General features: G+C 40.2%; 1 protein-coding gene across 2 annotated transcripts; it reads left to right on the forward strand.

Moving 5' to 3' along the window:
- Positions 1-2,947: 2,947 nt before the first annotated feature.
- Positions 2,948-26,150, forward strand: LOC139584366 (F-actin-capping protein subunit alpha-2). 2 transcript variants are annotated; one of them, XR_011676752.1, is made up of 11 exons: positions 2,948-3,094; positions 14,143-14,206; positions 17,447-17,498; positions 17,660-17,723; positions 23,322-23,528; positions 23,642-23,721; positions 24,204-24,282; positions 24,372-24,443; positions 24,579-24,641; positions 24,869-25,567; positions 25,820-26,150. XR_011676752.1 is itself a non-coding variant. In XM_071416100.1 (10 exons), exons 1-10 carry the CDS (start codon positions 2,963-2,965, stop codon positions 25,007-25,009), a joined length of 954 nt encoding a protein of 317 aa, XP_071272201.1. In that variant the 5' UTR covers positions 2,948-2,962; the 3' UTR covers positions 25,010-26,150. The 2 variants fall into 2 exon arrangements, 1 of the variants encoding a protein (XP_071272201.1); XM_071416100.1 differs by having other exon boundaries at positions 24,869-26,150.
- The last annotated feature ends 621 nt before the right edge of the window (positions 26,151-26,771 follow it).

Below are 26,771 nucleotides of genomic sequence, written 5' to 3' on the forward strand. Positions count from 1 at the left end.
TAAACATTACATTAATTCCGCTATAACAGTGACAAACACTGCCAACAAACTGTTTGGGCCTACATAAAGCTGTCATAATAGCAGAGCTTTCTTTTCAGCACCATGGAGTGAATCCTTACCACTGCTACACCTGCCTATCAGCGGAGCCTTGTCTGGCAGCGAAACAGTTAATTCAGCCTCATTTACTGCCTTTTTTAAAAACATAGCTGATATGGCTGACTTGCATAAACAAATGTGGTTTGTACTGACAATTGAAATGTACAAACTATGGCATAAGGGAACGATGAGTGGATAATTAATCTGTAATTTCGATAAAGACATTAATGAGTGAGCTAAGACGGATGTAGTCAATATAACTATTTGTTCAGAACTTTTTAAATGTACAGCGACAGAATTGAGAACATTGGCCGTTCTTACAGTATTCTCCTTGTACACCAAGTAAGATGTCGCAATTGTAAATGAGAACTTGTTCTCAACTTGCCTACCTGGTTAAATTGACATTTTATTTAAAAAAAGGTAGGATAAATAAAGGGAGCATATAAACAGACAATGAAAGCTCTTACAATATTCGATGATGACATTTCTCTAAAACAGGCTATGTACACCACCAAGTCAGAACAGTTGGCTAAGTTATGAGGGGAAAGGGACCATTTATTAGGGTGAGGCACATGGGCTTCTAACGACTTGCTACACAACATACACTTAGTATTACTTTCTTAGCTACAGTATACATGTCTCCATGGCATATTACATATTACATCATTTATGGACTCAATTGAAAAGGAAGGTGACGCAGCAGTCCTTCTTGTGGGCATAAAAGTTTTACATTCTCTGGATTTATGGTGCTTTCAAGACAACTGGAAAATCAGAAAAAAACAAGATTGAATCATGATGTCAGTGATCTTCAGGTCGAAGCTCTAGAAAGACGCCTGAGTTCCCGACATGGAATTCCGAGTTGGATGACCGTTCAAAACGTATTTTCCCAGTCGGAGCTAGTTTTTTTCCGAGTTCCCAGTTGGCTTGAACTCACTGAAGTCTGAGATTTCCCAGTTCTGAGTTTCCAGGTGTTTTGAACGTGGCAGAAGTCATGCTGGATTGACAGCATAGCCAATGTATTCAACCTTTTCTGGCCCATGGTGTTGCATGTGAATGTTTATTTTTTAAGCTTGGAAAAGAGACCCTTAAACCCAGACTTGGACCACACACCCTCTCCACTGAAAATCAGGCTATTGATTGCTTTGTAACTCTTGCAGTTAGCCACTGATTCCTTCCAAATCACTCATGGTTGAATTTGCGATTTCCAAATGGTTGTGTATTGTTTATGTCCAATGAGCACCGATACGTTTGATCTATATTTTCTCTTCATATGACAAGAATTGAACAAATTTGCCAGTAGATTGTCGACTTGATTCATGATGACTGCTAGCTACGATTTTGAAAGTATCCAGTCAGAGCTACTGTAGATATAACGTGATTTGAGGTAAATGGATCTGTGGCCAATGACCTTGAGCCTTCTTGGATTGTCACTTCTAATGTAAATCTATCACAGCACCCAAGGGGCTTGAATTTTCAAGCTCTCCCTGTAGATTTTGCGGTGATGTAGTGTCCCCATGAGTGACAGAACACTGAGCCAATCACGGCGCAACTAGAGAACATTACCAACCCCTACGCTCTGTATTTTCCGCTTGCTGCCCCAGCACCACAGAAAGCGCTGATCTAGGCTGATACACCTGCATTTTGGAGGCTTCTTACTCAAGAAAGCAAAAAAGAAACAATGTTTGTATGTGGCTTTATTAACTAAAATAATTTTTTTAAATGACATTGTTTGCCAACTGATTTTTGACATGTATTAATGCCAAAATATCTAGATTTTTTTATTATATATTTTTTTGCTAAACAGGTGGGGCTCAAAATAAAGGGTTGCCACTGAATATACTGAACAAAAATATAAACGCAAAATGTAAAGTGTTGGTCCCATGTTTCATGAGCTGAAATGAAAGATCCCAGAAATGTTCCATATGCACAAAAAGCATATTTGTCTCATATTTTGTGCACAAATTTGTTTACATCCCTGTTAGTGAGCATTTCTCCTTGCCAAGATAATCCACCCATCTGACAGGTGTGGCATATCAAGAAGCAGATTAAACAGCACGATCATTACACAAATGCACCTTGTGTTGGGGACAATAAAAGGCCACTAAAATAACCGACTTCAGTGGGCAAATGCTCATGTTCGATGGCCACTGGCACGCTGGAGATGTGTGCTCTTGGGATGTGCTGGATCAACGTGTAAAACAGCTCTTCCAGTTCCCGCCAATATCCAGCAACATTGCACAGCCATTGAAGAGGAGTGGGACAACATTCCACAGGCCACAATCAACAGCCTGATCAACTCCATGCGAAGGAGATGTGTTGTGATGCATGAGGTTTTCTGATCCACTCCCCTACTTAAATTTTTTTTTTTGAAAGGTGTATACAGATGCATATCTGTATTACCAATCATGTGAAATACATAATTTATGGCCTAATGCATTTATTTAAATTGACTGATTTCCTTATAAGAACTGTATCTCAGTAAAATCGTGGAAATTTGACAGATAATCCATTCTAATTTAGCACTTTTAAGACACTTATAAAAGTGCAATACAATTTACAGCTGTTATTTGAATGCCATTTAGTTTTTCCAAACCTTTCAAAGCCATGGGCTGTATGTTCAAAACACTTAACAAAGGAGGACTACACTGCTTATCAATAACAATTCATCCCTGATTGGTGAAGCGACATACAGTTTTTAATAGGCCTGCACACCAATCAAAAGCAACTAATATTGTCGCGTTCATTTACTAGTCAGAATTGGAAAACTCTGATCTTTCCAACTTGCTAACTGGTTGTAGATATACACGTGCCGCGTTCAAAAATTCATCAGTCGGAAATGTCCGAGTTTTGTAGTTCTGACTAGGATATGAATGCGGCATTTGTTGCCGAAATTGTGGGAATCCTCCCATTTGATGACGTCGTATGTGGCTTCTACAAGCTGGTGGTGCCGGAAGAAAAGATGGCGGATCATGAAGAGCAGTTATCTGATGAGGAGAAGGTAAGATGCCATTTTTAGCATCTCTTGATTGGATGACATATGATATAATGTAGGTATGTGTGCGTTTATTAAAAATATTACTCTACTGTGCATAAACGCTGTATAAACAAACCGCGATTTCTCGCTCTGCTAGTCTATATTTTTAGCTCGGCAGCCTCTGCCTAACTTCCGCTCCTTTGCGAATCTCAAATGGAGACTCCTTGTACGGTCCTATCTCTGAAATAGGAACCATGCAGCGTATAACAAATAAACCAACGCTAACATCTCACCCCCCCCCCCCCCAATCGTGAATCTTGTAACCAACGCTGTGTTGTAATTTGTTTCTTTGTCGCTTTGTGTGATCATGTCTTCAACTTCTCACGAATGAGCAGATAACGTTTAAGCAAGTCTCCACCTCGATCTCTACACGCCCTGTTAGTGTTCTGTATTTGTTGCACGATATACTGGTCATGTGCAATTTACTGCTGTTTGTGTGTGACGGATATGACTAGTGTTGAATCTCGGATTTAAATATTGCAAAGCCAAGCTGGCTAGCATGATATCATTGTCACTAGAAAGCTAGCTAAACTGAGATGACAACAGTATCGCGGGTTGGCTGTACATTCTCATTTCCTTAAAAGGAATAGCAGTAAATTAACCACCACACTGCACAATAAATTACTTCAGATCAATGTTCAACATTATTCATCTTCAACTAGTTTGTCCACGACATCTTAAGGTCAGAAGTTTATTAGGATTTTGACAGGGCATCGTCCAATGGGTGTGGCTCCCTCTTCCCCATCAGTCACAGACATTAGCTAATCATGCTAGCACGTTAATTATTGTGGGTTGAGTGTAAGGACTGAGCCACCATATGTCGCCGAGATGTAACATAACATTTCCAGTACTGTCAGGTCCCCCCCACACCCGACCCAGTAAACCACAACTTAAAGTCTAGCTGGCTTCACTCATGATATCCCCACACATATTTTAGCTAGCTAACGTTAGCTACAGTGCATCACTGTTGTCAGGTAGTACGAATACAACACAAGTAATGCTATTTAGGCCATGTAAGTCTTCTCATGCTAGGGAAACTCTTTCAGCAGCCAACCAGCTGTTCTAGTGTCTCAATTGAATTTATCTAAAGACGTGCCTTCAGAAAGTATTCATACCACTCGACATATTCCACATTTTGTTGTTACAGCCTGAATTCAAAATGGGTTAAATAGATCTTCTTTCACCCTTCTATACACAATACCCCATAATGACAAAGTTGAAACATGTAGTTCATTTTCCATACATTTAAAAAAAAAACATAAATATCTCATTTACTTATGTATTCACACCCCTGAGTACATTTTTGTAGAAGGACCTTTTGCAGCGATTACAGCTGTGAGTCTCTTTTAAACGCTGTTAAATTGGTTGTTGATCATTGCTTGATTGCTTTTCAGGTCTTGCCATATATTTTCAAGTAGGTTTAAGTCAAAACTGTAACTCGCCACTCAGGAACATTCACTGTCTTCTTGATAAGCGACTCCAGTGTAGACTTCCAGTGTAGGGCGGCAGGTAGCCTCGTGGTTAGAGCGTTGGGCCATTAACCGAAAGGTTGCTGGAACGAATCCCCGAGCTGACAAGGTAAAAATCTGTTACTCTGCCCCTGAACAAGGCAGTGTTCCCCGGTAGGCCTTCATTGTAAATATGAATTTGTTCTTAACTGACTTGCCTATTAAAATAAAGGTTACATAAAAAATGTGGCCTTAGGTTATTTTCCTGCTGAAAGGTGAATTAATCTCAGTGTCTGGTGGAAAGACTGAACCAGGTTTTCCTCTAGGATTTTGCCTGGGCTTAGCTCAATTCTGTTTCTTTTTTTTAATCCTGAAAACTCCCCAGTCCTTAATGATTTATAAGCATACCTATAACATGATGCCACCACTATGCTTGAAAATATGGAGAGTGATACTCAGCGGTGTATTGGATTTCCCCCAAACATAACACTTTGTATTTAGAACAAGAATACCACATTTTTTGCAGTATTTAGAGCCTTTTTGCTAACAGGATGCATGTTTTGGAATATTTGTATTCTGTACAGGCATTCTGTCAATTATGTTAGTATTGTGGAGTAACTACAATGTTGTTGATCCATCCTCAGTTTTCTCCTATCACAGCCATTGAACTCTGTAACTGTTTTAAAGTCACCCTTGGCCTCCTAGTGAAATCGCTGAGCGGTTTTCATACTCTCCGGCAGCTGAGTTAGGAAGGACACCTGTATCTTTGTAATGACTGGGTGTATTGATCCACCATCCAAAGTGTAATTAATAGCTTCACCATGGTCTAAGGGATATTCAATATCTGCTTTATTTGTACTTATCTACCAATAGGTGTCCTTCTTTGCGAGGCATTGTAAAACCTCCCTGGTATTTGTGGTTGAATCTGTGTTTTAAATTCGCTGCTCTACTGAGGGACCTTACAGATAATTGGGTGTTTGGAGTACAGAGATGAGGTAGTCATTCATGTTAAACACTATTGCACACAGGGTCCATGCAACTTATGTGATTTGTTAAGCACATTTTTGATTTAGGCTTGCCATAAAAGGGAATGAATACTTATTGTCTCAAGCCAATTCAGTCTTTATATTTTTTAAACAACTTCAAAAAATCTAGTTCTACTTTGACATTATGTGGTATTGTGTATAGACCAGTGACAAATGTAAATTAATCCATTTAAATTCAGGCTGTAATGTAACAAAATGTGGAAATAGTCAAGGTGTGTGAATACTTTCTGAAGGTACTGTGTCTGAGGAGCTAATGATGCATTAATGTGATGCATTAATGTGTGTTTTGACACTTGCCTTGTCTCGTTATCTCACATCCCTTGACAGCCAGCTAGCTGTCAGGAAACAGCTGCCATGGGTGTAGATGCAAAAGTCATAAACAAGTCCTTTTTTTAAAATAACCAAATGGACAAATTTTGTGAGACCTTATATTATATTATATTTGCTGCTAGGGACTGATCTTTATTTCTTGGGGTGGATTGCTTTTCCAGATTCGGCTTTCCTAACCATTAACATCACTGTGATATTTAGGGAAGACAGAGTTGCCCCTCTGGGTTTTAGTGAACATTTGAACAAACAAAGTCTACATTTTTAAATGATTTAGGAAGGAAGAGTCAACGCCATAGTCGTCAAGCCATTTTCCCTTAAGTGCCCTTACGTGGCAGGCCTGCCAGCTTCCTTGTTACGGCAGAGACGCGCATCAGAGGAGATTGGCATTAGTCTGTTTGCGCTCCACTAAAGAGATGCTGCTGAACGTATCGTATCCTACCGCTGTTTCTTAGCACTGCCAGATGTGAAGTTGCGTACATGTCATCTTTTAAAATGCCAGTCTGTGTTGATATACCCAAGTGAGGCTTGAACTTGCTCAAAGTGCCAGAGCGTACCATGGAAAAGCCTTAGCTAGAGACAATGCAGTGGTTTGTCTTTCAGAGCCCAGCAATTGCAACAATGTGGCCTAGCCTAATGGCATTGAAGGCTTTCCGGAGAACTAGAGGTCGACCGATTATGATTTTTCAATACCGATTATTGGAGGACCAAAAAAAGCCGATACCGATTAATCGGCCGTTTTTTATTTGTATCTATTTTTAATTTTAATTTTATTTTAATTAAAAAAAAATCTTTTTATTTTATTTATTTGTAATAATGACAATTACAACAATACTGAATGAACGCTTATTTTAACTTAATATAATACATCAATACAATCAATTTAGCCTCAAGTAAATAATGAAACATGTTCAATTTGGTTTAAATAATGCAAAAACAAAGTGTTGGAGAAGAAAGTAAAAGTGCAATATGTGACATGTAAGAAAGCTAATGTTTAAGTTCCTTGCTCAGAACATGAGAACATATGAAAGCTGGTGGTTCCTTTTAACATGAGTCTTCAATATTCCCAGGTAAGAAGTTTTAGGTTGTAGTTATTATAGGAATTATAGGACTATTTCTCTCTATACCATTTGTATTTCATTAACCTTTGACTATTGGATGTTCTTATAGGCACTTTAGTATTGCCAGTGTAACAGTATAGCTTCCGTCCCTCTCCTCGCTCCTACCTGGGCTCGAACCAGGAACACATCGACAACAGCCACCCTCGAAGCAGCGTTACCCATGCAGAGCAAGGGGAACAACCACTCCAAGTCTCAGAGGGAGTGACGTTTGAAACGCTATTAGCGCGCACCCCGCTAACTAGCTAGCCATTTCACATCGGTTACACCAACCTAATCTCGGGAGTTGATAGGCTTGAAGTCATAAACAGCGCAATGCTTGAAGCACAACGAAGAGCTGCTGGCAAAATGCACGAAAGTGCTGTTTGAATGAATGCTTACGAGCCTGCTGCTGCCTACCATCGCTCAGTCAGACTGCTCTATAAAATCATAGACTTAGTTATAACATAACACACAGAAATATGAGCCTTAGGTCATTAATATGGTCGAATCCGGAAACTATCATCTCGAAAACAAGACGTTTATTCTTTCAGTGAAATACGGAACCGTTCCGTATTTTATCTAACGGGTGGCATCCATAAGTCTAAATATTCCTGTTACATTGCACAACCTTCAATGTTATGTCAAATTAGGCGGCCCAAACTGTTGCATATACACTGACTCTGCGTGCAATGAACGAAAGACAAGTGACACAATTTCACCTGGTTAATATTGCCTGCTAACCTGCATTTCTTTTAGCTAAATATGCAGGTTTAAAAATATATACTTCTGTGTATTGATTTTAAGAAAGGCATTGATGTTTATGGTTAGGTACACATTGGAGCAACAATACGCACCGCATCGATTATATGCAACGCAGGACACGCTAGATAAAGTAGTAATGTCATCAACCATGTGTAGTTAACTAATGATTATGATTGATTGATTGTTTAATGCTAGCTAGCAACTTACCTTGACTTACTGCATTCGTGTAACAGGCAGGCTCCTCGTGGAGTGCAATGTAATCAGGTGGTTAGAGCGTTGGACTAGTTAACTGTAAGGTTGCAAGATTGAATCCCCCGAGCTGACAAGGTAAAAATCTGTCGTTCTGCCCCTGAACGAGGCAGTTAACCCACCGTTCCTAGGCCATCATTGAAAATAAGAATGGGTTCTTAACTGACTTGCCTAGTTTAAATAAAGAATAAATAAAGGTGTAAAAAAAAAAAAACGGCCAAATCGGTGTCCAAAAATACAGATTTCCGATTGTTATGAAAACTTGAAATCGGCCCTAATTAATCGGCCATTCCGATTTAATCGGTCGACCTCTACTATGTACGCCTAGCTCAGTGAGTGGGCTCGAAGATTGCCTATAGATGGGTTCATATGGGAAGGTTAAGTGCAGCCTCACAGAGCCAGTAGCAATCGAGCTTGCAAACTACAGATATAACTGCCCAGCCCCAGGGCTGTCTCTCTGGTGTCACCCTCATATATCTACTTGACCACTGTATCACTGTCTGCAAGTGTCTGCTCCACCCTGACTTTTAGTGACTATTTTAAACCTCAGCCATTTTAACATGGCTTACTTTGAAACTGAGAACAATGTTTGGGTGTTAGGCTAAATGACAAAGTAATCTTTGACTTTTTACAGGAGATTGTTGTCAAGTATCCTACTCTAATAAACAAACCATGGTTATCATGGCTGGACTTACAGCCACACAGTAAACATCATGATTTCTGTAGTATTGGCCTACTTCTCCTGTGTGTGTGTTTGTGAAGAATGCAGGGCCTAAGGAACACTTCTCTTGTCTGTACGTGTCTTCCCTGCTGTGATAGATTTGGATGTGCAGGAGAAACAACCCTGGTGGTGCTATTCAGTGTGCAAACAGCTCCACATATAGCCTGGGCCTGCTACAGTATGACTCTGGGGTGGAATACAGAAGATCTGTTTATTCCAAAGTGTTCACAATCTATTTGCTGTGTTGCTTCTGGATCTCTTATCTTGGCAGCAGGGTGCTTTAGCTCCCCCAGCCCAAAGCAACAGTCAGGCCTGCAGTGCAAACAGTAGGGCCCTATACAATCTGCATTGCGGAGAACTAAATGTATTGAACTTTTTCGAAAATCCATTAATTTACCCAAGTTAATCATAAGACATGAACAAAATGAACCAGTGATTTGTATTTTGCTGCAACTTTCTGAAAGAGCACAGGGATGCCCCTGTCTGTGTGTCGTGCGTATGTCTAGTCTACACCTTGTGTAGCCGTTAACGACAATGCTAATGATAACTGTCTGCTGGTAGATGGAAAGGCTTCCCAAAAACCTTCTCAATTTAAATGTTAACTACAATGTAGCCTAGACCTACCTGGCAGAATATCATTTTCTACAATCCAGTGGTCATTTATTTTGGAAACTCTGCAATCACATGAGTGCTATAGAAACACCACTAACCAAACAATACAACCTCATTTCAAAATGTCTTAGATTTTTCCCAGACCTCAAGTGGTGTCCTGATGTGGTTTAAGCATTATTGTGGACTTAGAACATTACATTTATTTGTTTTTCTATTAAAAGTGTGATATTTTTAGCTTTTATCTTTAAACAGAAACCTGGAAAAACACAATGGAATCAGGCAAAAAATAAAACATTTTATAGGGCCCTAAAACCGCAATAACATTCAGTTGAAACAAGAATGAACTAGCCTAATTGTGAATTTGTTTAGGCGTCGGGCAGTAGTATTGGTAAGGGAAACACTATCTGCATTTGTCAAACTAACCGTAACAAGACCAAGGGCTAGAATGTCACTGGTCTCAAGTTGTTCAAAGATGAAGATTTGTGGAAGAGTGACTATAAACAGCTCAATGGTAGATGTGTGTTTGTGTCCTTTGCCCAATTTTTTTATTTTAGAGGTTCTGGTCAAGTTACTTCCAGGGACATTATGGGGGTGATTATCTTCTTTATTTGTGGCTATTCTTCTCATCGCCTCAATGGTTGTGACAGGACAGAAGACCCTATGCTGGCTACCCATGTATTGTTTTTCTAGTTGTACTGTGCTCAAGGTGCCTATTCATTTATCACAAATATGGAGAGGTGCCAGGATGGAGGATTTAGTCCCCTGGAGTATACATCTATAGGATGCCTGCAGGCCAGATACACCCCTACCTCCTCCCTCATGGTTTAGGGTTCTGGAGTGTCCTGATAAGAAGTGTGATTCTGGGATTAGGGACGGTGCTCTAGAGTTGTGTGTTTTGGAATAACAGATGCTCCTGGGAGTGTGAATGTGGGGAAACACATCACTGGAGGATAGAGAACACAGAGAGAACAGCTGGTGACTGTCTGCCCAGGAGCTTACAAACACTAGGCTCCTGCAGGGGGTCTCTCTGTGTGTGTGTGTGTGTACTTATGCATGGCTTTGTGAATGTGTTAGGCTATCGTCTAGGCCAAAGTGTGTTTTATAAGATTATAGCGAGTAGGGTGGGTGTCTAATTCCATGGCCAAATTTGAAACAAGATGATTTAAGTCCTTTGTTGGGAGTTGATGGAAGTGTCAAAAACAAAATCCTTCTTGGAGCCGGTCTGTTCTCAGTGTTCCTGTGAAATGACCTCATTGTGTGTGTGCCTGGGAGTGGGTGTGATCCAAACCTAGCGTCACAAGATCAAGTATTTAATTCTGTGGACACGACAGCTCCAGCTCTCTCACACCAAACAGCCAGTTAGTCAGAGACACAGCAGCATCTCTAATAAAGGACATGGCAAATATCTATAAAGGTTGCCACCATCAGTGTTTGCCTAATAGTGTAGTTATTCAGATAGTCTTGATGAATTATTTTTGTCTCTGACGCCAAGTGATTTCAGTTTAAATGTCGTCTACTAGATTGTCATGCTGCAGCCATATGAGGCAGTAGGCCTTTACTAAACATACGAAGTATCCAAGTAATTGTTGGTCCTTTCCTCACTTCTCGTTTCTACTGATGTTACTGCAGGGTAGACAGTAGCACTCAATGAAACATGACCACTCCACTTACCCTTTTAGCTTTGAATGGTATTATCATTAGCTGTCAGATTTAAAGTGAGTGTCACAAGTCTGTCAATTTCCTTCAGAGGCTTTTTCAGGCTAGCCCTACTGAGGTGACACCAGTGCCCCCCTTGTCCCAGGCTACCTCTGTCACTGTCAGGTCAGCTGGCTAACTTCTAGCCTTCCTCTCTTCAGTCTCACCTAGTCCGACTCCTTGATCTTCACTATGGTGGGGTGCAAAAAGACCCTCAAAGCAATCCCAGCATGCCTCTTACCACTTCTCACTTCAGTAAATCAGTTTCAATTCAATAAAGTTGTGATATAATGTGGAAGAACAGTTAGTGTGTTTGCTCTGTCTGAACAATACCTGCATTGTCTCCTGTTATGACACACACACACTCTGTTAAAGAATAAAGATGGCCAAGTGATTATGATATTATTATTATTATGGGCCAGTGAATTACACTGAATTGATAGTCATTTATTGAGCCCATTTTTAACCAGGAAGTCAGCTGGTGAAACAGCTGCATCATGGACCATGGTTTAGTAACTAACTACTGACATGGTTTAAATAAGTTTCATGAGAATCACCCAAATAGAGTCCTAATTTAAGTGCATCATGTATTTTATTCATGCACAACCAGTGATGCCAACTTAGCAATTTTGTTGCTAGATTTAGCAACTTGTCAGACTAACCTGGCAACTTTTTTTTCAAACAGCACCTAGCAACAAATTTAGCTACTTTTAAAAATGTATTTTGAACTTTTAGCAACTTTTGAAAAGTGACTCAAACGCTAAAATGCACGTATTTTCCTTCTAAATGACACAAAAACGATTTTCTCTGTCACACACTCAGTCACAAAACACGTTGTGGCTGCAAAAGTGCATTGTGAGTGACGTCAGCAGAAGGCCAGCAGCAATTTCAGTAAATTGCAAATCATTGATGGCTGACTGCAGCAGCAGTAGTATGGGTTCTAAGAGCCAAATGAATATAGTTGGTCACGAATGTTTGATCTTGAATAGAACTTACAACATCAATCAACATGTCTCAATCCAAATTGTACAGAAAAGAGTGGGAGTCTGTACCTCAACAAATGTCAAATCATATTTTTGGCCGAGATGGCCAGTCAATTTAAGTAACGTTATTGTGTATTCTACGTAATGACGCAGTTTTACGTTATCACGCAATGACATCACAACGTCATTTTAGCAACTTTTAGCAGCAAATCAACCTGCCTCTAGCAACTTACCCTGAAAATTAGTTGGCAACACTGCGTCCAACAGACGTCTTGTGTTAGTGTCACTACATTTTAAGACGAAATTCTCTTACAATATAGACCTGACTAAGAGTAGCAGTGAAATAAAAGGGCACAGCATCTCACGATGCTAGGCTATAAGAGCAGAGTTGAGTGTACATGTAGCTGAGGAAAGCTCAACTCTGTTATATCGAGGCGGAGTTGAGTATTGATAACTGATCGCGTTATTTGCTAGCGACAATTTTTATTTTATTTTTTAAACCTTTTGACTAGCCAAGTCAGTTCAGAACATTCTTATTTACAATAATGGCCAAGGAACAGTGGGTTAACTGCCTTGTTCAGGGGCAGAACGACAGATTTTAAATGTTAAAATGCTTACATTTACCTATGTTTAATCTGTACAACTACAGTTCTTCCGCAGGGTGCTGAAATTCATACTATTAAACTTTTGAATACAATCACCGACTATTTCCCAATTTGTGCCAATTGAATCTGTTTACGTAGTACATCAAGGCAGCTAAGTTACGTCTCCAGTTGAGCAACACCAATTAGGAAAAAGTCAGTTGTATTCTAAGTTTTATTAAAATTATGAATTTCAGCACCCTGCAGAATGACCGCAGTTGTAAAGGTAAGCATTTCCAGAATGTAACATTTTTACCAGTATTGACTGATGGTGACTCCATGTTGTTGCTAGTAAATCGCGTGACCAGTTATCAGTTATCTGTTGAGCGGTCGTCAGCTAGTTTAAACTGAGCATAGCAGATAACACTGCAGCGCCACTACGGGAACGTGTGTTTACTTTGCTCTGAAGCATAATAAGGGAGCCCTGATCCAAATGGCTCCATTGTAGCAATGAACACTTTATTTTATTTTTTCCCAGAGCAAGGCCAGCAGCAATGAAGACACACAAGAATCCCAGAGCACCTCTCTTGCTTTCACCCTATCATCACTCATTAGTGAGAATCAATCTGCAGCCGCGCTGGGAACCAAAGCTCTCATGCAGACCACTAATAAGGGCCCCAGGGAGAGGCACACTTTCCCAGCCTGTCAGTCCAGGGGAGGTGGGGAACAGGGACATAGACTAGCCTACCCCTAGCAGAGCGAGGGAGGGGTGCACTTCACTACTAGGCTCCTCAGCACATTTCCATGCCCTTATATGGTCATGAGGCACCAGAGGAGGGAGGGGCTGCCTGCCCTGCGCTGACAGTTTCACATGTGACCTCCAAACAGGAAATGTGGTGCAGCAGGGGACAGACAGTTATGTTAAGAAGAGAGAACAACTCCCTGGGTGCCTGGTGGCTGAGAAGTGAGAATTGTGGTTGTAAACCCACTGTATTTGTCCATGCTTTGGGCTTAGAAACAGAAAATTCAGTTCTCATTAGGTGGGGTTAGAGGGGTTGCTTGTGTGTTTCGCACTTCCCCTTATTGACAATGTTTTTAATAACTGATTAACGTAATCATGATAAGAGGGGATCCTCTGTCTACTGAAACCAAGTGAAACCAAAGCCAAATGACAATAAATGGATAAATACATCTACCTGATATCTATCGTTGTGACATTACAAAGAAATTACTTTAAATAACAAACAGATTTGAGTTATTTTACCTTGGAAATTATTGCACATGCTATAGAACAGCAGAGTATGCTGTTTTTGTATGTTTATTTGATAGATGAGTGTACTGAAATAGCACTGGGCCGGATTATAACCAGGCACCTTTTCTCTCTTTTTTTTTTTACCATGATGCTCCTCTGTTTCATAAACAAAGCAATAACAAATAAGCCGGTGATGCGGATGTCAGCTTTAAAGTGTCTGTCTTGCTGTTTTGTAGGTACGCATAGCAGCAAACTTTGTCATCCACGCCCCACCAGGAGAGTTCAACGAAGTTTTCAATGGTGAGAGTTTGTCTGTGTGTGGGGGGGTTTGTGTGTGTCTATCGCCCAAAGTCAGGATACTGGTCTGAGCGCCACAACTCACAATTTACCTGCTGTAATGCCATAGTTATAACTGGAAGAGCATCCAGTCACAGCATCCTGATGAGCGTGTCACTTGAGATGATATGACACAGATAACCCTTCGCATCTCGAAACCACACACTGCAGAACAGACTTCTCTCTCAGTATCTCAATATTTCTGTCTCACACCCACATGCACTGTCTAGTTGTCTACTAGCCTGTTGCGGAGCATTTCTGAGAGGGAGAGACTGAGTCGCTGGCCCATAATCCCCATCAGACCATGCACTATGCTCCTAACATAAAGAATGAATGACAGAGAGTCATCACAAAAGCCAGACTGAGGATGTTTCTCAATATGCATACTACCGTACTCCACACTCATGCTCCGAGTGCATTTTCCCAGGACGTTCTCTGGAGTACGTTATTGTGAGGACGAGAGTGTGGAGAACGCATAAAACATTACATTTGAGAAAGCACTCCCCCTACTGTAGTACCTCATGCTGCACCTCCCCATTCACTAAACCTTCCAGCCAGGACAATGGCAACAATCGACAAAACCAGATGTACTCAATGCAAACGTTTTACTTCATAATTATTAGTTAGACATATGTGTATCGTAATAATCTAGCTAGCCAGTGATTTATACAGGCAAAAATGACCTAAAACTAATGTTATGCAAGGTAGATGTACATTTTTCGTTTGTAGTTACCAATTCTTTGTGGCGATCTGGCTACCTAACAGTAGTATCTAGCCAGTAAGCCCTATTGACTTATGGGTTTGCGATCAGGTAAACATGCCAAAATTAACACTGTATATTTATTAACGTACCAAGATAAAATATTGTAGTCTTGCAACATATGAGATGTGAATAGGCAAAATTTTCATTTTTGCTTCAGTTCAAATTTCAATACATTTAGCATAATATTTCTTAGCATACTGTCAGATGTATGCTTCAATATGTACAAACGGGAGTACGCATTCAAAGTGCCCTCCGTGCTTCGCATACTTTGATATGGACAATTTGCGTGCTTGGAGCATGGTAATATGCATTTTGAGAAACATCCTGACTCTCTGGGTCAGTAGGGCAGCCCTGCCTTGAGGCTTCAGCCCAGTGCGTATGAACACAAACGGGCCGACCGGAGAGGGACAAAACCATGGACTATTTAGCACATTGGCACACAGTAAAACACTGCCTCCCAGTTAAAGTGGTGACTTACAAGTGGGGGCTTGAAGAGACTATTTAGAGGGGGAATTCCAAGGACTGTGTGCGTGTATACTCCTGCCCCCGTCCATGATTAGCTTTGTCACCTCGGAGTGCCTCCTTTTCACAGCTCAACACACACACACACACACACACAGTGTCAACACTTCCCCTTTCATCTCTTTGACTTCACAGCCCTTTACAGTGTGTGAACTTGCCATGGCTGGTTTAGCTTCATCCTAGGGCTCTCAATTTGAATTGAACCTTTACCGGGACGGTTGTTGCTCAATATGCGATAATGTGACTAGAAAACATTGTATACAACAGCCAACTTTTCGGGACATAGACATGTCTTTATATGGGCAGAAAGCTTAGATTAACAAGAATTTAACTGTAGTGTCCAAATTACAGTAGCTATTACAGGAAAAAAAATACCATGCTATTGTTTGAGGATCGTGCACAACAACAAAACGCATCACGGCAATGCTATTACCGTAGCATTTTTGTATATACTCTATAGTTATGTACTTAAATGTATAAATTGAACAATTTGGCACATTTGGGCAAACTCCTGGCAGACTTGATGCAAAATATTGTGTAGTGAGGTAATTCTTCACTGGATCAGTCTGAAACTTTGCACACACGCTGCCATCTTGTGGACAAAATCTAAGTTACCCCTAGGCTCCTATCTTAATGTGTATGGCATTTCTCTTGCATTTCAAAGATGATGGTGGAAAAAAATATATATAAAAAAGAAAATGCTAAGAAAAAAAACATACGTTTCTTTTACCAGATCTAATATGTGTGTGTCTCCTACATTCACATTTCCACAAACTTCAAAGTGTTTCCTTTCAAATGGTATCAAGAATATGCATATCCTTGTTACAGGTCCTGAGCTACAGGCAGTTAGATTTGGGTATGTCATTTCAGGCGACAATTGAAAAAAAGGGTCCGGTCCTTAAGGGGCTTTATTGGCATGGGGAAACATGTTTACATTGCCAAAGCAAGTGAAATGGATAATAAACAAAAGTTTTAAAAAAATTCTTCTGAAATATAAATTAACAGGAAACATTACTCACGAAGTATCAAAATAATGAAGACATTTCAAATGTCATATTGTATGTGTGTGTATATATACAGTGTTGTAACGATGTACAAAAGGGAAAATAAATAACATAAATATGGATTGTATTTACAATGGTGTTTGTTCTTCACTGGTTGCCCTTTTCTTGTGGCAACAGGTCACATCTAGCTGCTGTGATGGCACACTGTGGTATTTCACCCAATAGATATGGGAGTTTATCAAAATTGGATTTGTTTTCAAATTCTTTGTGGGTCTGTGTAATCTGAGGGAAATTTTGTCTCTGATTATACATTTGGCAGAAGGTTAGGAAGTACAGCTCATTTTGTGGGCAGTGTGCACATAGCCTGTCTTCTCTTGAGAACCAGGTCTCGCTGTCGGTCTCTCGCTCTTTTGGTCTCTCTCTATTCAATATAAAGGGCCTTATTGGCATGGGAAACATATGTTTACATTGCCAAAGCAAATGGAATATACAATTAACAAAAGGGAAACATTAATAAACATTTCTCGTGCTTTCTCTCTCTCTCATGGGCTTTATTGTCATGGGAAACATGTTTACATTGCCAAAGCAAGTGAAATAGTCAAAGTGAACAGTAAACATTTCACTCAACATAAAAAGAAATAGACATTTCAAATGGTATTATTGGCTATGTACAGTGTTGTAGTAATGTGCAAATAGTTGATGTATGAAAGGGAAAATAAATAAATAATTGTATTTACAATGGTGTTTGTGCTCCACTGGTTGCCCTTCTCTGTCTGTGAGTTTTGTCCCCATGCTAGTCCTGTGACTGGAATGTTTATGTATGATAAAGAGGGATGTGATTTGATGTGAATCCTCCTGTGTGTCTGTGTGCTGTAGGTTTCTGAACTCTGACGTGTGGTTCTGTACTTCCCACAGATGTACGATTGCTGCTCAACAATGACAATCTGCTCAGGGAAGGTGCAGCACAGTAAGTGATGAAATATAGACCCGTGGTCTGCTCACGTCATAAACTATCAACAGAATTAGTACATTATTAACCAACTAGAAAGATGAGGTCTTTGTTTCTCCAGGAAGTAATTCATTATTGGCACTGATTAACCTTGTACCTGTTTCTGTCTGTTTCTTTAGTGCTTTTGCACAGTACAACGTGGACCAGTTTACCCCGGTGAAAATAGAGAGATATGACGAACAGGTAGGACTACAGTGAAACAAGACAGATTTCACCATGCACAGCCTTTATCCAGTCAAAGCCTATAGATGCTAGTGACTCCAGACCTGGTATCATTAGGAACAAACCACAATAGGGATTAACAGCTCTAGTCATGGATTCTGAGAATAACTACATAAAGGGATGAAGCCTAGTGCCTTCAGACTCACCTTAGGGATCATGTTTTATTCAATGGACTGAATATTAGCCTGGTTGCATATTGATTGTATTATGTTTTTATACACAAACAATAATTCCTCTTCTAGTACTATGGTGGTACTATTCCAGATCAGTGTGGTTGTGGTGTTTCCTAGGTAACTCAATGATACACCAATAATTGTTCTGGTTAGCACACACTAGAATGAGTATTAGGAATACAGTGCATTCGGGTAGTATTCAGACCCCTTGACTTTTTCAACATTTTGATACGTTAGCCTTATTATAAAATTAATTAACTCGTTTTTTTTCACTTATTACAAATACAACAAATCACACTTACATAAGTATTCAGACCCTTTACTCAGTACTTTGCCACAGCGATTACAGCTTCGAGTTTTGGGTATGACGCTACAAGCTTGGCACACCTGTATTTGGGCAGTTTCTCCCATTCTTCTCTGCAGATCCTCTCAAGCTCTGTCAGGTTGGATGGGGAGCGTTGCTGCATAGCTATTTTCAGGTCTCTCCAGAGATGTTCGATCGGGCTCTGGCTGGGCCACTCACCCACTCACTTGTCTCAAACTTGTCCCAAAGCCACTACTATGTTGTCTTGGCTTTGTGATGTCTTAACTTCTCTGCGCTACGGATCCCTTTAGTGGGATCATTTTCCTAAACAACCGCTGAATTGCAGGGTGCAAAATATTACTAACAATATTTATAATCATGCAATCACAAGTGAAATATACCAAAACACAGCTTAGTTTGTTGTTAATCCACCTATCGTGTCAGATTTTGAAAATATGCTTTGCAGCGAAAGCAATCCAAGCTTTTGTGAGTGTATCAATCAATGCTACATCAGCTAGCCCCAAATTAGCATGGTCACGAAAGTCAGAAAAGCAATAAAATTAATCGCTTACCTTTGATAATCTTCGGATGTTTGCACTCACGAGACTCCCAGTTACACAACAAATGTTATTTTTGTTCGATAATAATAGTTTTATAACAAAAAAATGCCATTTGGGTTGAGCGTTATGTTCAGAAAACCAAAGCCTCGTTCCGTTCGACGAAAATTCCAAAAAGTATCCGTAATGTTCGTAGAAACATGTCAAATGTTTTTTATAATCAATCCTCAGGTTGTTTTTAACAAACATAATCGATAATATTTCGACTGTAACCTATTCAATAAAATATTTTTTTCCAAAATAAAAGCCTGAAACTATGTCTAAAGCCTGGTCACAGCCTGAGGAAGCCATTGGAAAAGGAATCTGGTTGATACCCCTTTAAATGGAAGAAAGACGGGCCAGGAAACACAGATTAAAAAAATATAAAAAAATCACTTCCGGGTTAGATTTCCTCAGGTTTTCTACTGCAGAATCAGTTTTGTTATACTCACAGACAATATTTTGACAGTTTTGGAAACTTTGGAGTGTTTTCTATCCTAATCTGTAAATTATATGCATATTCTACGATCTGGACCTGAGAAATAGTCCATTTACCTTGAACGTTATTAAAAAAAATATATAATAATAATAATCTGACCCCTAGCATCAGGAGGTTAACTCTCCTGTAAAGATCTGAAGGATCAGGTTACAGTGGGTCTGCTCTACAGCGTGCTCTCTCTCATAGAGGGGGAGAGCGGGAAGTCGACTGTTTTATGGCGGTCATAAAATACTGCCTCTGTGCTCTGTAGTGTTCGAGATTGGAATGTAAACTGTGGAACACGGAGAAACACTTGGACATCAAAAGTTTGGATAACTAAACAATATTTATATTTTCGAGTGTGCGAGTGGTCCGTGGACATTTTAAGGGACAGGCATGACAAGTGTGTTTCATTTGGTGAGCTCATGAAGGACAGGAAACACTCATTACTGTGTCTTTGGTTGTGTACACTTAATTATGGGGTATGTGATTAAACAAACTTTGTGAAAAGATGTAATGTGATGTTAACCTTCTAAATGAGAAAATATGGGTTTTCATATAGTTAACCAAATCAGTGGCCACGCCCACGTAAGCATTGACATTGCATCGACGTCATGGAACGCCCCTTTTCCCAGAAGTGCATAAAACCCACTTCCGACTAAATTTACATTAGACCAGAAAGCATGAAGCTGTGGCTACATGTTGAAATGGTTAAGAACTACAACTTTATAGGCCACGGAGACCATACAGCGTGTAACGTTGGCTACTCGGCTGGAAATGGTTAAACTCAGACTATCAATCACTACAGAATAAGAGCAAATCCTAGACGTAGAATTACTGGTCTGCAGCTGGAAATTACGTAAGTCTAGTACGAGAATACCGACAACCGCGGAAGCATCTATTCTATGTAACGACCATCTGTACGCCTGACGAATCCATTACAACAGACACTATCCAGAGACGCTGAGAAAGCGACAACTACGAAAGACATTGTGATTTCTGGGGAAGTTAACCAGAAACTCTATGATGAACGGACTCTCCAGCAGACGGACCGGCGATTCCAACAGAGAAGACAACAACGACATACGGGCGTAAATATATACATTGCAATTATGTGCAAATTAGCGGCCGTTCATGTGCAAAGGATTAGCATTTCAATGAATATAATTATCAACTCTGTGTAGTGAATCCATTTAGCCTTTCCCGCTTTTTATTTGTCCCCACCCCCTTTCCATTTTCTACCAAGACGTCATTACGGTTTAGCCCAGTAGGGACTTATCAATGCATTGTGTTAGTAACCAATAACTATGTTGTTTGTTTATGTATTTCTGTGATTTGTTTAGTTAGTTAATTATTTATTTACTAAGCTAATTTGTGTATCGCTGATTCATTATGGATACTAGGGTTCGTGCAGATATCTAAGGGTTTGCGACGTTCAGTAATGACAACTGATGAGGGAATAATACATTAATACAAGACTGTACTCAATAAGATATGAACATTTCTGGAGAGTCGATTCGGGAAATAGACTCAACATTTTCCCATGGTGCCCCGACTTCCTAGGTAATTAAAGTTTACATGATTAGTTTAATCGCGTAATAATAATTACACATTGTTATTTTCTCATTCTGTCTTTTAACATTTAATGATAGTCAGACACGACAGTGCTTAGGATCATTGTCCTGTTTTGAAGGTGAACCGTCGCCCCAGTCTGAGGTCCTGAGCGCTCTGGACTAGGTTTTCATCAAGGATCTCTCTGTGCTTTGGTCCGTTCATCTTTCCCTCGATCCTGACTAGTCTCCCAGTCCCTGCCGCTGAAAAACATCCCCATAGCATAATGCTGCCACCACCATTGCTGGCTGGCTGGTGCCAGGTTTCCTCCCGACCTGGTGCTTGGCATTCAGTCCAAAGAGTTCAATCTTGGTTTCATCAGACCAGAGAATCTTGTTTCTTATGGTCTGAGAGTCCTTTAGGTGCCTTTTGGCAAACTCCAAGTGGGCTGTCATGTGCCTTTTACTGAGGAGTGACTTCTGTTTGGCCACTCTACCATAAAGGCCTGATTTGGGTGTGCTGCAGAGATGGTTGGCCTTCTGGAAGGTTCTCCCATCTCCACAGAGGAACTCTGGAACTCTGTCAGAGTGACCATCGGGTTCTTGGTCACCTCCCTGACCAAGGCCCTTCTCCCCTGATTGCTCAGTTTGGATTGGCAGCCAGCTCTAGGAAGAGTCTTGGTGGTTCCAAACTTCTTCTGTTTAAGAATGATGGATGCCACTGTGTTCTTGGGGACCTTCACTGCTGCAGACATGTTTTGGTACCCTTCCCCAGATCTGTGCCTCGACACAATCCTGTCTTGGAGCTCTACGGACAATTCCTTCGACCTCATGGCCTGGATTTTGATCTGACATGCACTGTCAACTATGGGACCTTATTTAGACAGGTGTTTGTGTGTGTGTGTGCCTTTCCAAATCATGTCCAATCAATTGAATTTACCATAGGTAGAAACATCTCAAGGATAATCAATGGAAACAGGATGCACCCGAGCTAAATACTTAAGTATTTATATAAGGTGTGTGTGTGTGATTATTTTACGACCACCATTCAAAAGTTGAGTCACTTAGAAATGTCCTTGTTTTTGAAAGAGAATCACTTTTTCCATTAAATAACATGAAATTGATCAGAAATATATATAGTGTAGACATTGTTAATGTTGTAAATGTTGTACTCCCTTCACAAAACAGCGCAAACTGGCTCTAACCAGAATAGGAGTGGGAGACCCCGGTGCACAAATGAGCAAAAGGACAAGTACATTAGTGTCTAGTTTGAGAAACAGATGCCTCACAAGTCCTCAACTGGCAGCTTCTTTAAATAGTACACACAAAACACCAGTCTCAACAGTGAAGAGGTGACTCCGGGATGCTGGCCTTCTAGGCAGAGTTGCAATTAAAAAGCCATATCTCAGACTGGCCAATAAAAATTAAGATTAAGATGGGCAAAAGAACACACACTGGACAGAGGATCTCTGCCTAGAAGGCCAGCATCCCAGAGTCGCCTTTTCACTGTTGTTTTTGAGACTGGTGTTTTGCAGGTACTATTTAATGAAGCTGCCAGTTGAGCACTTGAGGCATCTGTTTCTCAAACTAGACACTGTACTTGTCCTTTTGCTCATTTGTGCACCGGGGCCTCCCACTCCTCTTTCTATTCTGGTTCGAGCCAGTTTGCGCTGGTCTGTGAAGGGAGTAGTACACAGCGCTGTATGAGATCTTCAGTTTCTTGGTAATTTCTCGCATGGAATAGCCTTCATTTCTCAGAACAAGAATAGACTGACGAGTTTCAGAAGAAAGGTCTTCGTTTCTGGCCATTTTGAGCCTGTAATCGAACCCACAAATGCTGATACTCAACTAGTCTAAAGAAGGCCAGTTTTATTGCTTCTTTTATCAGGACAACTGTTTTCAGCTGTGCTAACATAATTGCAAAAGGGTTTTCTAATGATCAATTAGCCTTTAAATGATAAACTTGGATTAGATAACACAACGTGTCATTGGAACACAGGAGTGATGGTTGTTGATAATGGGCCTATGTAGATATTCCATAAAAAATCTGGCATTTCCAGCTACAATAGTCATTTATAACAATGTTTAAACTGTATTTCTGAACAATTTTATATATTAATGGACAAAAAATGTGCTTTTCTTTCAAAAACAAGGACATTTTCTAATTGACCCCAAACTTTTGAACAGTAGTGTGTATGTATATTTTTATTGGGGGGATTAAAAAAAATGGAGACCTGCTTTGTCATCGTGTGTAGATTGAGGGATGAAAAAAATGATTGAATCTATTTTAGAATATGGTTGTAACAAAAGGTGGAAAAAGTCAAGGGGTCTGAATACTTTCCGAATGCGCTGATGATCAGGAAAAGAGGCAGAGTGATAAAGGAGAGCACAACTCTTCCTCCCCTTTTTATCTCCCTCTTCTTGCCTTCCTACGGATCTCCCCTCAATCTCTCTCCAGGTCTTAATCACAGAGCATGGAGACCTGGGCAATGGGCGAGTCCTTGACCCTAAAAACAAGATCTCCTTTAAGTTTGACCACCTGAGGAAGGAGGCCAGTGACCCACGGCCCCACGATGTGGATGGCGCCATGGAGGGCTGGAGGAGTGCTGTGGATGGTGCTGTCCGGGCCTACGTCAAGGAGCACTACCCCAGCGGAGTCTGCACCGTACGTCTGGGCTGCATAACACCCATCTTCTTGATCCTGCGCTGTTAAATTTGTCATTTTATCATGTAATGTGAATTAACTAAGTACACTGAAAATGTGTCATCTCCCTTTAGATTTATGGCAAAACCATAGACGGACATCAAACCATCATCGTGTGTATCGAGTGCCATCAGTTTCAACCAAAAAACTTCTGGTATGTATGGACTTTAGAATTTAAAGATGCGAGATGAATGAAGTATGTTTGATTTTAGATTTCTAGTCATGTAAATGGCGTCAAACTCCCTTCAGGCAGAATCCAAAAATGTTTAGCCTGCAAACCTTCTATTGTCTGGTTTACGCGCTAAACACTGTTCAAACACCATCTTAGCTTGCTTTTTTCGCTACTTGGCTAACCAGTGCCTGTTGGTTTAGAGATTGTTGGCCTCCCGTTACCTTGTTGAGCCAGCCCTGATCAGGTTAATATAATTGGAAAAGGGCCGTGCCAATCCTCTTTGCGGTGGGTTTTACTGAGCCTAAGGCTCCCTGAGTATAATGATCTTACAGCTTCTGTACAAGATCTGATACCTCTTAGGAAAGACTGCTGTGTAGTGGATAGAGGGGGAGTGAGAGAACACTCAACACACACTTTGAGAGCTTGTAGACGTACTAAATACTTAATTTCTTCTCTTTGTAAAGGAACGGACGTTGGAGGTCAGAGTGGAAATTCACAATTGGCTCCTCCACCACTCAAGTGGCCGGCATCATGAAAATCCAGGTGTGTGTGTGGGCGCATGGTTGCGTGTTAGGTAATTGAGTTCCAGACCATCGCACACTAATCACACACTACTCTCGGTCTGGTTGTAGGTTCATTACTATGAAGACGGCAACGTTCAGCTGGTCAGCCACAAAGAGGTCCAGGAGTCGATGTCCATTTCTGTGAGTACATCACTAAATGGAATACGTGTGGAAAACACACGTCAAAACATGTACATGCACGTTAGTATGTATGTTTGACAATCTATTATTTGAACCTCTTCACTTCCTGATTTCCACTTGGTTCCTCTTCACTAGAACGAAGCTGCAACTGCAAAGGAGTTCATTAAGATCATTGAGGCTGCAGAGAACGACTACCAGGTGTGTGAGATTGGGAAAGCTTTGATATGGACACGTGTGCCTATAAAGTAGTTGTTGTAATATTTGTAACACAAGAAACTGAAGCATCATATTTTGTGACTAGTAATGTTGATGGCAAACTAGTGGCAAGTGTTTCTGGAAACCACCACCGTGTGACAATTCCTGTCAATTGTGGTTCTTATTGTGACAGCCCAAATGAATTTCCCTCTCCTCTCTTACCCCGCCAGACTGCCATCAACGAGAATTACCAAACCATGTCGGACACCACTTTCAAAGCCTTGCGCCGCCAGCTTCCCGTGACGCGCACCAAGATCGACTGGAACAAGATCCTGAGCTACAAGATCGGCAAGGAGATGCAGAACGCTTAAAACAAACAAAATGGAAAACCCCAACATTGCATGACTGGACGTTGTATTGTCTTTGTACAAATTAGATTAATGGGGGGCAAAAAAAGGTTTGGTCTCACTGAAAAAAAGTCTACTTTTATGAATGCTTTTATACAGACACTGTTAAAAACATAATCTGTATAATACATAGATGATAATCATGATATTATTATTGGCAAAATAGGATGTGGAGGACGACGTAGTACATAAAGGAGATGGTGGAGCATAATACGTCTCAATGTATGTGCAATATTTATTAATATGGTGGTGAGCCCACACCTTTTCTTTGACCCAAAGAAAAACAATTCCAATTGTAATGATGAAACTATTATTTTTTGAGGAGTATCACTGTAAAATATATTTAGAGTAGGACTTTATTGGCAAATACAGGATGAGAGAATCCTCTACTGTACAACACGGTTACTGTCTCATACTGTAAAGAGTCCCTCAGTCGTGTTCAATTGCTCGTACTTTTATGACATCATAATGACATCTTTTGCACAAGCGGTTAGTCACCTTTGCCAATGTCGACCACTCAAGGTTCTTGTTACACTTCATATTGGTACTCTCCCCACGGTTTGCCTCATACGTGAACATCTCAAGGTTCTTGTTACACTTCATATTGGTACTCTCCCCACGGTTTGCCTCATACGTGAACATCTCAAGGTTCTTGTTACACTTCATATTGGTACTCTCCCCACGGTTTGCCTCATACGTGAACATCTCAAGGTTCTTGTTACACTTCATATTGGTACTCTCCCCACGGTTTGCCTCATACGTGAACATCTCAAGGTTCTTGTTACACTTCATATTGGTACTCTCCCCACGGTTTGCCTCATACGTGAACATCTCAAGCTTGCGACCCTCCTGGCTAAACTGCAGTTTAACTCCCTGACTTCTGAACTGAATGTTCATTTAGCAAAAAAGGAGAAAAACTGATAACTTGACACGCTTAATTAACAAGTCTTTAATTGCTAGTAAATGTGGATAATGTTGAATTTAAATTTACAATAAAAGGTAAAAGTATCACGTTCTCCCCCAATGCTTATTTTTTTATTAAAACAGATCTGACTTATAACATGGCACATTGTAATATATACCTGTATTAAACATCCTTGTCTGATGGTTTGGTCATTTATTTCCTTGATTAATTGTAATTCAGTCATGACTATGTTGGTAGCCTGGAATGTGGCTTCTGTGTAGGTTTTTCACTTTACACTTTAATTCAAATCCCTCATATCTAAGTTACATAAATGTGCACACATTGACCACATGACAGAGTAGATCAAAAAACTTTAGTAAATCAGTTTATGTGATGCTAAAAATGACAACAGATTAATTTATAGATAGAGGCTCAAGGGCAAACATACAATGTAGTATATGACTACCGTTTTGAGTACAGTATTGAACATAAAACGGGGAATCCTCAAAGCAGTTGAATTCAAGATACACTACACCTGAAAGATAACTTGGCTGACTGGCACGTATTCCCCCATATTGATGAGGGGGAGGAGCCCTAACTTCATTATAAAACGGTATTTACTCTGAATGCAGTCTGATTTAATTTTAATTAAAAAGGTGAAAGATTGTCAGGTAATCAGCAAGTGGTGTGCATAAACACTGTATGGTTTGTTGACAAATTTTAATACAATTTAAAAAAAATGTTTTTGTGTTATCAAATAAATCAAGTTTTTATATTTTCAAAGTATTGAACAATAGCTATACACATGATCATACAGTAAAA

The sequence above is a fragment of the Salvelinus alpinus genome, chromosome 9 (genome assembly GCF_045679555.1).
Source record: "Salvelinus alpinus chromosome 9, SLU_Salpinus.1, whole genome shotgun sequence".
Classification (NCBI taxonomy): Eukaryota; Metazoa; Chordata; class Actinopteri; order Salmoniformes; family Salmonidae; genus Salvelinus; species Salvelinus alpinus.